We start from the raw sequence: 14,145 nt of genomic DNA, 5'->3' as shown, positions 1-14,145 counted from the left end.
AAGGGGAAAGGGCAGACAGAGCAGGGCTCCTCTGTGGCCATTCCCCTCAACAACAAGCATACCGATTTGGATACTGTTGGGGAGGGGATGACATACCTGGGACAAGGTGCGGCAGCCGGATTTCTGACATTGAGTCTGGTTCTGCAGTGCAGAAGGGAGGGGGAAAGAAGAGGAGAGCGGTAGTGATAGGGGACTCGATAGTTAGAGGTACAGACAGGAGGTTCTGTGGTCGCGACAAAGACTCCCGGATGGTTTGTTGCCTCCTGGGTGCCAGGGTCAGGGATGTCTCTGATCGCGTGCACAGCAGTTTGAAGTGGGAGGGTGAGCAGCCAGATGTCATGGTACACATGGGTACCAATCACATAGGAAGAAAGAGTGAAGAGGTCCTGAAGAGTGAGTATAGAGAGCTTGGTAGGAAGTTAAAAGCAGGATCTCGAGGGTGGTAATCTCAGGATTGCTACCTGTGCCACGTGCCAGTGAGGGTAAGAATAGGATGCTCTGAAGGATGAACACGTGGCTGAGGAACTGGTGTAGGGGGCAGGGTTTCAGATTTCAGGATCATTGGGACCTCTTCTGGGGCAGGTGGGACCTGTACAGAGAGACGGGTTACACCTGAACTACAGGGGGACCAATACCCTTGCAGGGAGGTTTGTTAGTGCGATTTGGGAGGGTTTAAACTAGATTTGCAGGGGGATGGGAACCAGAGTGCCAGAGCAGATAGTGGAGTGGGGGGGGGGGGGGTGAAAATAAATGATGTTAAAAGTTCATGCAAAGTCACAAATAGAAGGGTTGTGTGTGCTGGTAAAAATTTTCTGAGGTGTGTCTATTTCAGTGCGAGGAGTATTATGGGAAAGGTTGACGAGCTGAGGGCGTGGATTGACAAATAGAATTATGACATTGTAGTCATTAGTGAAACTTGGCTACAGGAGGGGCAGGACTGGCAGCTTAATGTTCCAGCGTTCCAATGTTTCAGTTGTGATAGAGGCAGAGGGATGAAGGGTGGGGGGGGGGGGGTGGCATTGCTAAACAGGGAAAATGTTACAGCAGTGCTCATGCAGGACAGATTAGAGGGCTTGTCTACCGAGGCCATATGGGTGGAGCTGAGAAACAGGAAAGGTATGACCACATTAATGGGTTTGTATTATAGACCACTCAATAGTCAGCGAGAATTAGAGGAGCAAATCTGCAGAGAGACAGCAGACAACTGCAGGAGACAGAAAGATTGATAGTAGGGGATTTTAATTTTCCACATATTGATTGGGACTCCCATACTGTTAAAGGTCTAGACGGGTTAGAGTTTGTAAAATGTGCTCAGGAAAGTTTTCTAAATCAATATACAGTATAGAGGTACCAACTAGAGAGGATGCAATATTAGATCTCCTATTAGGAAATGAGTTAGGACAAGTGACAGAAGTGTGTGTAGGGGAACACTTTGGTTCCAGTGATCATAACACCATTAGTTTCAACTTGATCATGGATAAAGATAGATCTGGTCCTCGGGTTGAGGTTCTAAATTGGAAAAAAGGCCCAATTTGAAGAAATGAGAAAGGATGTGAAAAGCGTGGAGTGGGACGGGTTGTTCTCTGGCAAGGATGTGATCGGTAAGTGGGAGGCCTTCAAAGGAGAGATTTTGAGAGTGCAGAGTTTGTACGTTCCTGTCAAGATTAAAGGCAAAGTGAATAAGAATAAGGAACCTTGGTTCTCTCGGGATATTGGAAGTTTGATAAAGAAGAAGAGAGAGATGTATGACATGTATAAGAAACAGGGAGCAAATAAGGTGCTTGAGGAGTATAAAAAATACAAAAAAAATACTTAAGAAAGAAATCAGGAGGGCTAAAAGAAGACATGAGGTTGCTTTGGCAGTCAAGGTGAAGGATAATCCAAAGAGCTTCTACAGGTCTATTAAGAGCAAAAGGATAGTAAGGGATAAAATTGGTCCTCTTGAAGATCAGAGTGGTCAGCTATGTATGGAACCAAAAGAAATGGGGGAGATCTTAAATGGGTTTTTTTGCGTCTGTATTTACTAAGGAAACTGGCATGGAGTCAATGGAAATAAAGCAAATAAGTAGTGAGGTCATGGAACCTATACAGTTTAAACAGGAGGAGGTGCTTGCTAGCTTGAGGCAAATCAGACTAGATAAATCCCCAGGACCTGACAGGGTATTCCCTCGGACCTTGAAGGAGACTAGTGTTGAAATTGCAGGGGCCCTGGCAGATATATTTAAAATGTTGGTATCTACAGGTGAGGGGCCAGAGGATTGGAGGATAGCTCATGTAGTTCCATTGTTTAAAAAAGGCTCTAAAAGTAATCTGGGAAATTATAGGCCAGTAAGTTTGATGTCGGTAGTAGGTAAATTATTGGAAGGAGTACTAAGGATCTATCTCTTATTTGGATAGACAGGGACTTATTAGGGAGAGTCAACATAGCTTTGTGCGTGGTAGGTCATGTTTAACAAACCTATTAGAGTTTTCTGAGGAGGTTACAAGGAAAGTGGATGAAGGGAAGGCAGTGGGTGTTGTCTACATGGACTTCAGTAATGTCTTTGACAAGATCCCACATGGGAGGTTAGTTAGGAAGATTCAGTCGCTAGGTATACATGGTGAGGTAGTAAATTGGATTAGACATTGGCTCAATGGGAGAAGCCAGAGAGTGGTAGTGGAGGATTGCTTCTCTGAGTGGAGGCCTGTGACTAGTGGTGTGCCACAGGGCTCAGTGCTGGGTCCATTGTTATTTGTCATCTATATCAATGATCTGGATGATAATGTGGTAAATTGGATCAGCAAATTTGCTGATGATACAAAGATTAGAGGTGTAGTGGACAATGAGGAAGGTTTTCAAAGCTTGCAGAGGGATCTGGACCAGCTGGAAAAATGGACTGGAAAATGGCAGATGGAGTTTAATACAGACAAGTATGAAGTATTGCACTTTGGAAGGACAAACCAAGGTAGAACATACAAGGTAAATGCTAGGGCACTGAGGAGTGCAGTAGAACAGGGGGATCTGGGAATGCAGATACAAAATTTCCTGTAAGTGGCATCACAGGTAGATAGGGTCGTAAAGAGAGCTTTTGGCACATTGACCTTTGTAAATCAATGTATTGAGTATAAGAGTTGGAATGTTATGGTGAGGTTGTATAAGGCATTGGCGAGGCCGAATGTGGAGTATTGTGTGCAGTTTTGGTCACTGAATTACAGGAAGGATATTAATAAGGTTGAAAGAGTACAGAGAAGGTTTACAAGGATGTTGCCAGGACTTGAGAAACTGACTTACAGAGGAAGGTTGAATAGGTTAAGACTTTATTCCCTGGAGAGTAGAAGAAGAAGGGGAGATTTGACAGAGGTATATAAAATTATGATGGGTGTAGATAGAGCGAATAAAAGCAGGCTTTTTCCACTGAGGCTAGGGGAGAAAAAAAAACCAGAGGACACGGGTTAAGGGTGAAGGGGGGAAAGTTTAAAGGGAACATTAGGGGGAGCTTCTTCACACAGAGAGTGGTGGGAGTGTGGAATGAGTTGCCAGATGAAGTGGTAAATGCAGGCTCTCTTTTAACATTTAAGAACAACTTGGACAGGTACATGGATGAGAGGTGTATGGAGGGATATGGGCCGGGTGCAGGTCAGTGGGACTAGGCAGAAAAATGGTTCGGCACAGTCAAGAAGGGCCAAAAGGCCTGTTTCTGTGCTGTAATGTTCTATGGTTCTAACTATCCCAACATCACAGATGCTAGTGTGCAAGTGCAAAGTAACTCAGTGAGCATACATTACAGCCTACCACCAAGTACAGAACATTCATTGAATTAATGACTGGATGAGAATCCTCTCAACTCCTTACCAATTCGGGCAGGTCTTGTCAGGGCGGCTCCACATTTCTTATCTCTTAAATAAAATGTTAAGCCATTGCCAGGAAGGAATCTGTTACAAGGTGGGCGTTGGTGGCGGACCCAAATGCAAAACACAGACACTGAAGTACTAGGAACAGGATTAGGTTTATTGAGATAGCAAGGTGAGTAAGGAAGAAACGACACTGGACATTGACACGCAGGCCCTGGATGAGACTAGGGTTCAGGGCCAGGGCTAGGACTAAGACTAGGAAAGTGGGACCAGGGCAAGGAACTAGGAACTGGGTGCCTGGGCTAGGACTCCGAGCCAGAGACTGGACAGGGACCCGGAACATGGGCCTTGACTTGGGCTCGGACCCTGGATCGAGGTGAGGATGAGACGTGGCTAGGCTACAGGACTGGATGTGGAACTCCTGCACAGGACAAGGCACATGGACAGGATGAGAACACAAAGCCATGGCTTGGACAGGACAAGGGTCTAGGACCTGGCTTGGGCTGGGCGAGGAACCTCCAGCACAGGACGAGGCTCTTGAACTAGATTTGGCTCGGCTCCTGAACTCAGCTTGGTTAGGCTCTTGGGTAAGGAGCCGGGACTCCTTGGAGCGCAGGGCCAGGACCCTTCCTAGGACACATGACCGAGACCCTTTTGCAGGGCCGGGACCCTTCCTAGGACACAGGGCCGGGATGACTGCCAACTATACAGATGGGGATGATCCAGCACAGGATGTGGAATCTCCAGCTGGGCTGGGCGAGAACACAAAGCCTTGACTTGGTCTTGGGAGACTGGAAACACGGAGCCTTGGCTTGGACAGGCCACAGGCCTCCAGGCATAGGTTGCAGGCGAGGGGAAGGGAGCAGTCCAACAGGGAATTCTTGGTTTGAGAGCTATTTATGTGCCAACCCACAATGAGAATCAGGTGCCTCAATTAAGGCACCCAACAGGACAAGAGAGAAAACAGGAAAACCCAGATTAAGGATCGATGGACTGGTCTATGAACCGGAATGCAGATTTCACGAACCGGACCATGACAGAATCAAATTTTAAAAATTACAGATGCTCAATCACAAATAAAAGCAGAAAATGCTGGTAGCATTCAGCAAGCCAGGCTACACCCGTGGATAGGAAAACAGCTAATTATCAATAGCAGCCCCATGTAGATAATACGTTCAATTTTGTCCAAGTTGTGTTTTTAGTGCCTTCTATTTAATCCCTTGGCTTTTGTTGTATTATTTACCTTCTTTACTTGTCCCTTTTATATGCACTTGACTGAATCTCATTCTGGTGACTGTAATGAACATTGTCAACTCTTATCTCCAAGCAGGTTGACAGCAGGGTATCTTCTCCTGTGACAATTGATAAAAATGTGAGCAGTTACAGGCAGACAGTAACTCACAGACAACCAATGCATAATGCAATTAAGTTGCTTGGACAGATGTGGTCTAGATTAAGGAGATCAACAGCAAGTGACCATCCAAAGGAAACTGATCCTTCTGTACCAGTTCCAAAAGCACAAACTGTGACACACGGACATGAACAAGGTGGACATCTCCATCCACAATGGAACATACAAAATCACAGCACCTGGTCACCCTTTCCACAAGCTGAAATTACACCATCCTTTCCTCTAACTGAAAAAGAACAACTCAAGCATAACTCTGACACAACAAAAGAAGGAAAAGGTAAGAATAGATTTGGGGACGAAAGATTTAGAAAAGCCATTTCTTTTACTGTAAATAGAAAAATGATCCTGGTTTAAGTAAGGTAGAGCATGATAAAGAGCCAAAAAAAGGGAATATGTATGGAATTCAACACAAATCATGCCAAAACCCATCAATGTTAACACAGAATAATAGTCAGTAAGTGTACAGAAGGGGCAGTGCTAGAAGTGGACAATTATAGAGAGAGAAAAGTGGGCAAGCGGGAGGTGAGTCCTTGGAATGTTTTACTCAGCACTGGTAGTTAAGGAATTGAAAATACCTTGGACTAAGATGTTAACTGTCCTGTGCTATCTTCAGTGGGATCATCAGTTGATCTGCCACCTGTCTTCAGGAGTTTCGGCCCGCTTGTGATCAAGACTCCCTTGAGGTGGTGGGCCAGCAGTGCTAAAGCACCACCTCCCACTGATGAGCTTAACAACTTGGCATTTGCCTCTATCAGAGTTGTTGGTCACTTCCATCCAACAGATAGTCTACTTTTCAGGTGTCTATGCAACGACTGAAAGGTTTGCAAAAGATGGATACACTGTCCGAGTATCTGCCCCTCTGGACATACTTGGTCCACACCCATGATGATCCTGTCTCTGTTGCCTCAGCTACAGCCCTGCTGGTTGACCTGATCTCTCTTCTAGTGAAGCCAAGGTCACGCAGCCACTTCTGAAAAGTGAACGCAATAAAGCCACGGCAACCTACTTCGCTCTGATCTTAATTCTGCATACTTGGTTAACTTGTGCTCATGGGCTTCATCGATGTTGTCTTCCCAGGGGACTGTGAGTTCACCAATAACCACTTGTCTACTGATGCCAGACCAGACAATTATATCTGGACACAATGTGGTGAAAGCTATTTGCTCCAGGAAACTGCCTTTCCCATCCAGGTCAGCCTTGACACACCAATCATTGGCTGAAGGAAGTATGCGTGATCGTGGGCCTGCGCTGTACACCCTTGACTTGGAGCCTTCTTTCACAAATGATATGCGATGTTCTGTGCAGCATGGGGCATGAGGTAAGTTGTGCTGCAGTACTCTCTGCTCAACCGCTTCTGTTACAACTTTGAGAACATTGTTATGTCTCCAAGTGTACATGCCACTGGAAAGATTGACTCTGCATGCACTCAAGGTATGTTGAAGTGTTCCCTTCTCGCCACAAGCAGCACACCTGTCTGTCTTATCTTCATACCAGGTGCTGAGGGTGCAGGTGTTGGGAGCAGGTCGTACGCTGCTCTGCATAGAAAAGAAATGCGGAGCGGTGCCATCTGCCACAGAACATTCCAAGACAGATGACGTTGTTCAACGCTTTCCCACCAGGTCCAAGCCCCTTGTTTGGCCAGGCCAGCTGTTTTAGCTAACCTCATCTCCTCTTCCACCTCTCGTTTTTCTTGCATTACAAGCTCACAGCGCTCCTTACCTGTAGAAGATGACCACCACTTGTGGGTTGTCCATCCGAGTCCCTGGCAGCCTAACTGGGTAGCCCCAACCGTCTCCTTGTGCTTCAATCTAGACTCTGCCTCATCAGCTGCTTCCCGGGCTGACCACTTCCTGCCTGATCTCACATCTGGCTGGATGTTCTTGATGACAGGGTCTTTTGAGTCTCGAAGCATCAAGAATGATCCTACCTTGGCTACCTTGACCTCTTCAACAAGAGATTGCACTAGGATGGTAAGCTTTGTCTGGCTACTGTGGATTGCAACATTGGTGAGGCTGCTCGGTACTCCAAGCCACTTCTTCACATACTTGTTGATCTTCCGTTCCATTGCCTCAACATGGGACATTGCCACTTCATAGACAATTAGTGGCCACATTATCCGTGGCATCAATCCATACTGCAAGCACCACAACTTCAACTTGCCAGGCAAGCCACACTTGTCGACAGTCATCAGACGTCTACTGATCTGTTCTCCTGTCTCTTGAACCCCCTTGGTGTCTCTCAGCTCCTCTGTGTACCATTGCCTGAAGCTCTTAACTGGTTGGTCCTGAATGGATGGAATCTCCTCTCCACAAAGGGTGGAATGAAAGTCAACTAACTTTCCTCTCCTAAGAACAAGGCTCCTTGACTTCTTGGTCTTGAACTTCATTCTTCCCCAATCCATTAGCTCCTCAAGTCTAGATAGTACACTTTCCACTGCCTCTGTGCTAGGACCTAAAAGTATGAGATCGTCCATGAAAGCTCATATTGGTGGTAACTCCCCTCCGCCATCAAGTGCGACACCTGGTCCCACTGATTCTGCAGCCCTCACAATGACCTCCATGGCTAACACAAAAAGGATGGGTGAAATTGCACATCCCCCTGGGATTCCAACATCCAAGCTTTGACACCTAGTTGTAAACAGCTGAGTGGAAAACCTCATCCGTAAATCATTGTAGTACTGCATAATGAAGTTCCTCACCTTAGCAGGAATCCATAGGAATTCCATCGCAAGCTCAATCAAGACATGGGGAACGGAACCATTCGCATTTGCAAGATCAAGCCAAACTACAGCCAGATTTCTTCTCAACCTTTTCGACTCCTGGATGGTATGCCATATCATACTAGTATGTTCAAGGCATCCCGGGAAGCCTGGTATTCCTGCCTTCTGCACAGATGTATTTACCAATCCATTCTCTATCACAAATAAAAATATTCTTTCTGCTAGAATGCCAAACATAATCTTCCTCTCTACATTCAGGAGTGAAATTGGTCGGAACTGATTCAATGTAGCAGAATTCTCTTCCTTCAGGATGTATACTCCTTCAGCCTCACTCCATGACAAAGGAACACAACCTTGTCTCCACACCACCTTTTACAATCTCCACAAGTATTTCCTCAGCTCTTCACACTTCTTGAACACCTTATACGGCACTCCATTAGGTCCTGGCACTGAACCTGACCTTGTCTTTTTGATGAACCGCTCGACTTCTGCCAGTTTGGGTTCTGACAGATCGAAATTCACTCCTGGTTCGGTAGGCTTCACAAGCCCGGAAATGTCAAGCAAAGGAGCCTCCCGCTGTTCGTTAGAGTAAGTGTTTGCCAGGTGATCCTCCAGTTCTTGTTGCGAGATGTTAAGCTGCCCACTCTTACTTTGTTCAAACAATCTCTTTGTGAACTGGTGAGGGTTCTCAAAGAAAGCCTTTCTTGCCTTCTCTCTCTTCTTTCTCTTTTTATGTTGTGACTCTGCACGACGGAGTGACACTAACTCTAATCAAAAATGCTCTCGGAGACCCGCTATCCCTGGCTTGTCACCCTCACTTGCTACCTTCCACCTGTCTCAACGATCGAAGCTCTCTCCTCAACCTACTGATCTCCTTCTGGCACCTGCTTGGTGTCTGTGTAGGCTTTGCTTTCTTCAACTCAACCAAACCAAACCGGTACTTTCCAACATCGTAAATCATGTCGCCCATCACTTCCAACTTTCTCTTTGATGTTCCCATGAGAGTGTTCTCCAACATCATACTGATATCCTCATCAAACACACGCCAAGCCTTCTCATCTGCCATTGCTGGCCACTTAACTTTCATCTTCTTCTCTACCTCCTCACCACCGCCATCATGCGGAGGATCTACCTGGGTTCTGTGGTCTGCAACCTGACCTGGGTTATCTCTCGTCTGACCTGGAGTATGATGACTCTCTGCAGAGTGAATTGCTGTGGCTTGTGAATCAGTGGTTGAAAAAATCACATCATCTGTGCTTGATGAAGTAATTTCATCTTCATCCACTGGGATGGAATAGCACTTCACCTTTGCTTGGTGGACTCGTAAACCTTTAATGCTGGAAAATGGTCTCCCACACCGACACATTGGACACTCAGAGCCCCTTATCCTAGCTCTTGGTTGTAGTCATTCTCTGTAATTAACTATATCCGTCTGATTGGTTCCATCATTCTCCCTCTCTCTCGGAGGACCCTGAGGGTATGTTTCTCAATGTAAACTGTTCGCCAGGAAAGACTGGCACTGATATAACCATATCAAGTTTGATATATCTCTGACATGAGTTAATGAAAATGTTACCTTTAAATTTCAAAATGAGCTTTTCCATGTCATTCCTTAAAAGGGAAAGGGCAGCTGAAGGCTGCAAACCTGACTTAAGACCACAAGACGATAAGATATTGGAGCAGAATCAGGCCATTTGGCCCATCAAGTCCACTCTACCATGGCTGGTCTATTTCCCTCTCAGCATCAGTTTCCTGTCTTCTCCTCATTTCCCTTCATGCCCTGAGTAATCAACCTCTGCCTTAAATATACACAATGACTTGATCTCCTCAACTGCCTGTGACAACAAATTCCACAGATTCACCACTCTCTGGCTAAAGAAGTTCCTCCTCATCTCCACTCTAAATGGACATCTCTATTCTGAGCCTGTACCTTCTGGTCTTAGACTCCCCCACCATGGGAAGCATCCTCCCTGCATCCATTCTATCAAGTCCTTTCAATGAGATCCCCTCATTCTTCTGAATTACAGTGAGTACAGGCTCAGAACCACTAACCACTCCTCATATAAGACTTTAAATCCTGGGATTATTATTGTGAACCTCCTTTGAACCCTCTCCAATGTCAGCACATCCTTACATAGGATGCTCAAGACTGTTCACAATGCTCCAAGTAAGGCTTTATAAAGTCTCAGCATTACTTCCTTGCTTTGATATTCCATTCTTCTCAAAATGAATGCTAACATTGCATTTGCCTTTCTCACCACCAACTCAACCTGCAAATTGACATTTAGGGAATCCTGCATAAGGACCCTCAAGTTCCTTTGCACCTCAAATTTTTAAAATTTTCTTTCCACTTAGAAAATAGTTTGCACTTTTATTTCTTCTACTGAAGTGCATGACCATACTCTTCCCAACACTATATTCCAACTGCCACTTCTTTGCCCCTTCTCCTAATCTGTCTAAACACTTCTGTAGCCTCTCTGCTTCCTCAAAACCACCTGCCCCTCCACCTACTTTTGATTGATCTGCAAACTTGGCCACAAAACCATCAATTCTGTCATTCAAATTATTGACATTTAACATAAAGAGAAGCAATCGCAAAATAGACAACTGTGGAACACCATTTGTCACCTGCAGCCAACCAGAAACGGCTCCCTTTATTCCAACTGCCAGTCAGCCAACGCACTATTCATACTAGTATCTTTCCTGTAATACCATGGGCTCTTCAAGTTCAAGTAAAGCCAGATGTTCTATGATGAGTGAAGGCAGGTATTGAGGAGTTTTATGGATGATTACAGAACTTATAATTTGAAACATTAATGGCATGGAAGCCGGTGGATGTTACCTAAGATGAGAGTATAGGTGAGTATGGTTTAAAATAGAATAAAGGTTGGCATAGAGCGTTTGCATGAATGAGTACCAGATCATGAATGGCAGTGGACTTAAAGCCTTGTGACAAACATCCCCTCTATATTTTTTTACAGCTGAGCAGACCGACCATTGCTCTGAACAGGAAATTTTTACACAGCCTGAAAACTCTGCAGCAGTTTAAAAGATTTTTTTTTGCAATATGCACATCAAATAAATGCAAACCACAGCTCACAACACAAGTAAATGATGTCAGACAGCCAGAGCAACTGACAGGTACAATGGTAAAAGTAAAATGTTTTGGCTAGATAGAGTCGGTGTTCAGTAGGGCCGACAGCTTATCAACAACGAGCTACCAATTTCCATTCTGAATTTTTTGTTACAATTTGTAACAAAACTGACAATGTAAATGCACTGAAGCTCTAAAATGTTTTAAAATAAAGGTTATGGTACATTTTTATTCAGAAAATTTATGGATTATATTCATGAACACATAATTCATTACAGGGTATTTCACAATGATATTAACATATACTTGACATTATATTAAAAAATTCCAGATGCGCAGCAACAAAGACTATTTGTGTGAGAGCATTTCAGTTACTCCGTAGCCACAAACCCACGCAGCTTAAAGGGAACATTGTGCTTGTGACCAGTATAGCAGATCTACAGTTTTTTATAAGAGTGTTAGTGCTGCTATGAGATAAAAAGAAGCCAAGCTGGAATACAGTCCACTTGAGAACTATAAATGCGGATGAGCGTTTAGCAAATCTACCTTTATACCATTATTGCTTCCTTTGCTCTTTAATCATTAGGAAACTCAGGCCTTATGATTGGTACTGGAAACTATTCAAAGGCTGGTTATAACCTGTGAGTACTATAATCCTGCAGTGCAATTCATGCCAGCTAGTCCTTTCCACTACCTTCAGTTCATGATCACATGACCTGGAAGAGATGATACTGGGATTAGATTGTTTTATTGGTGTCATTTAAATTGACTTAAATTCAGATTGGTATCTATAAAACTGGGTAGGAAGATGGTGTTCTGTAAAACCTATACCTCAAGCAGATGATTTATAACCTTATGCTTTAATTCAGATTTTATTATTTTTTTTTAAATTTAGCACCAAGAAAGGGGAAAGTGAAATTCAGATCATCAAAACTTTCAATGGCCACACAAAGCAATTCATGAAAGAGCGGAGCCAAAAGATGGTGAGAGAGATTCAACTACTAAAACCAATGCTGCATTCAGTGGTGGTAATGAAGCAGAGCTAACGATAAGCTTTAAAATGTTGTGCTATCTTCAAAGAGTACTTTAAAAGCTTTGGCCACCAGCTATAGGCCAAAGAAGCGGCAGGTTCTCTTGTCTATTTCCAAGGCACTATTCAAAGAAAAATAGCATGGAACAAGGAAAATTGTGTATCCGGTGGATCATAGCTGCCAAAGATTACGATCTTCTTTGGTTTACAAGACCATTAAAAGAATTGTGAAATTAGCACACACTAGAAAGCAGTCATCTTGTGTATTTCCATTGACGGTGCTATCACAGTCATGCATTTTCCTATTAACTGAAAGTACTTCTATTATAATTGTAGATCCTGGGGAGGGGGGCATTGTTTTACATGGCTCCAAATAAAATGGAGGCATGTTCACAGAGTGACTAAGCCTAATCATCAGGAGTTTATTAATAGTACTGTTCCTTTGCTCCCACCTGGTGAAACAAGACCTATGAACATGCTTTCTCACTTTGATTAAAGCAAACACCAAGAAGGATGAGAAATCCTTCTTTAATAGCCAAGTGATTATAGCACAATTGATTATAATCAAAGATTTATGTGGTATTGAATGAAAATTATAGTTCTTTCCAAAGATGAAGTAATTTTAGATGCATTTTTTCCCAAAACAGGCCAGATTATTAGCAAGAAAAGGAACTGGAACACAAGACACGAAGAAACTACCCAAATTTGAGTATAAGTAAGAAGGACTATGTGGGTTTTGAGTAGGAGAAGGTATTGTATTGTTTTTAATCCACTAATATCAATGTCTTTATTTTGAGTTTGAAAGCCTCTCATTCTTAGCTTCAAAAATTTAATACAGTTTTTAATATAAATATTGCAATAAGGTATTCAATGACTATATACACATGTTTGAGTGTGTGTGGATGTTAACATTGCTAAAAATAAATTGGCTACTATCCCTGATATTTTCTGTTTGATTTTTACTGATAGCTAGTTATTCAGTGTATGAATCTTTGAATACATTAGAGAATGCAGAATCCATTTTATGTTCATTGTCCCTTCCAAACAAGCTGGCCTAGATTTTTGACATCATTCCCAAGTGTTAGGCACTGCATAAAGATTCCACATGCTGCAATTACTTAGGGGTCCTTCCAAGCATGCTTTTCAACATTCCTCCCAAAAATCTGTCCAGGCATTGAAACTTAAAACAGGTCCGATTTGCTCATACTTTTATTAGTCATTTACTTTTTTTAATTCATCCATTGGCAAAGCCAGCTTTTATTATAACTGCCCTTAAGAACATGACTGAGTTGTGGTAACTGTTGGGCGGTTGAGAGGTGGGATGCACAAATAGGGTGTTCCTTCACAGAGGGTGTTGAGGTCCTTGAACTTTGTTGGAGTTGCACTCATACTCCCAGGTGAGCAATATTCTTCACGGTCATGACAGGCGTACTGAAGATTGGAAAGACTTTTGGGAGTCAGGTGACAAGGCATTTAGCACAGGAAACTCTACCTCTGACCTGCTCTAGCAGCTGGAGGTAGACCTCCTCTGGGGGTAGCTGCCCAAGAATGAGCTGAAGATGTTGATATACTTGCTATGACAAAGGTAGTATCAATGGAAGCCAATGAGACAATTCTCAGACACAAATGTCTGATTAAATAAATGGTGTTATACATGTAGGGAAATATAATTAGTGGAAACACACATAGTTCACAGCCATTTTAGGTTCACTTTAAGAGACTGGTTTGGTGTGATGATGTAACCACGTAAAGTACTTTCTACTTCAGTGGGTGATGTTACACTTGGGACTTCGCTGCGGCCAGAGTGCCTAGACCTCTGCTTGGTGCGGGTTTTCTGTGCCCAAGGACTGTTAATTGATCTTAAGAACTGTCAGCTTGTGGATGTCAAGGACTTTGAGTCATTACCCTGTTCCCTAGTAAGATCCCCACAACGACTCTATCAAGCACATGCACCACCGCATGTGAGCTTACTCGACTGCTGGGCGAATTCTCAGATCTCACCTCGCTCACACTATCCATTACAGTCACAAAACGTGAGGTCAATCACATTATTTCTACAA

General features: G+C 43.7%; 1 protein-coding gene across 1 annotated transcript in view; it reads left to right on the top strand.

The window, feature by feature from the left end:
• n4bp3 (NEDD4 binding protein 3) overlaps positions 1-12,962 on the top strand; it is a 193,050-nt gene extending 180,088 nt beyond the window's left edge. Inside the window, exons 4-6 of the mRNA XM_073067781.1 lie at positions 5,162-5,519; positions 11,951-12,038; positions 12,733-12,962. Coding sequence (XP_072923882.1) covers positions 5,162-5,519; positions 11,951-12,018 — 426 coding nt within the window. The 3' untranslated portion in view covers positions 12,019-12,038; positions 12,733-12,962. The remainder of the gene's footprint in view (positions 1-5,161; positions 5,520-11,950; positions 12,039-12,732) is intronic.
• Positions 12,963-14,145: the final 1,183 nt, after the last annotated feature.

The sequence above is a fragment of the Hemitrygon akajei genome, chromosome 15 (genome assembly GCF_048418815.1).
Source record: "Hemitrygon akajei chromosome 15, sHemAka1.3, whole genome shotgun sequence".
Lineage (NCBI taxonomy): Eukaryota > Metazoa > Chordata > Chondrichthyes > Myliobatiformes > Dasyatidae > Hemitrygon > Hemitrygon akajei.
This window is presented reverse-complemented; position numbering and strand designations above follow the sequence as displayed.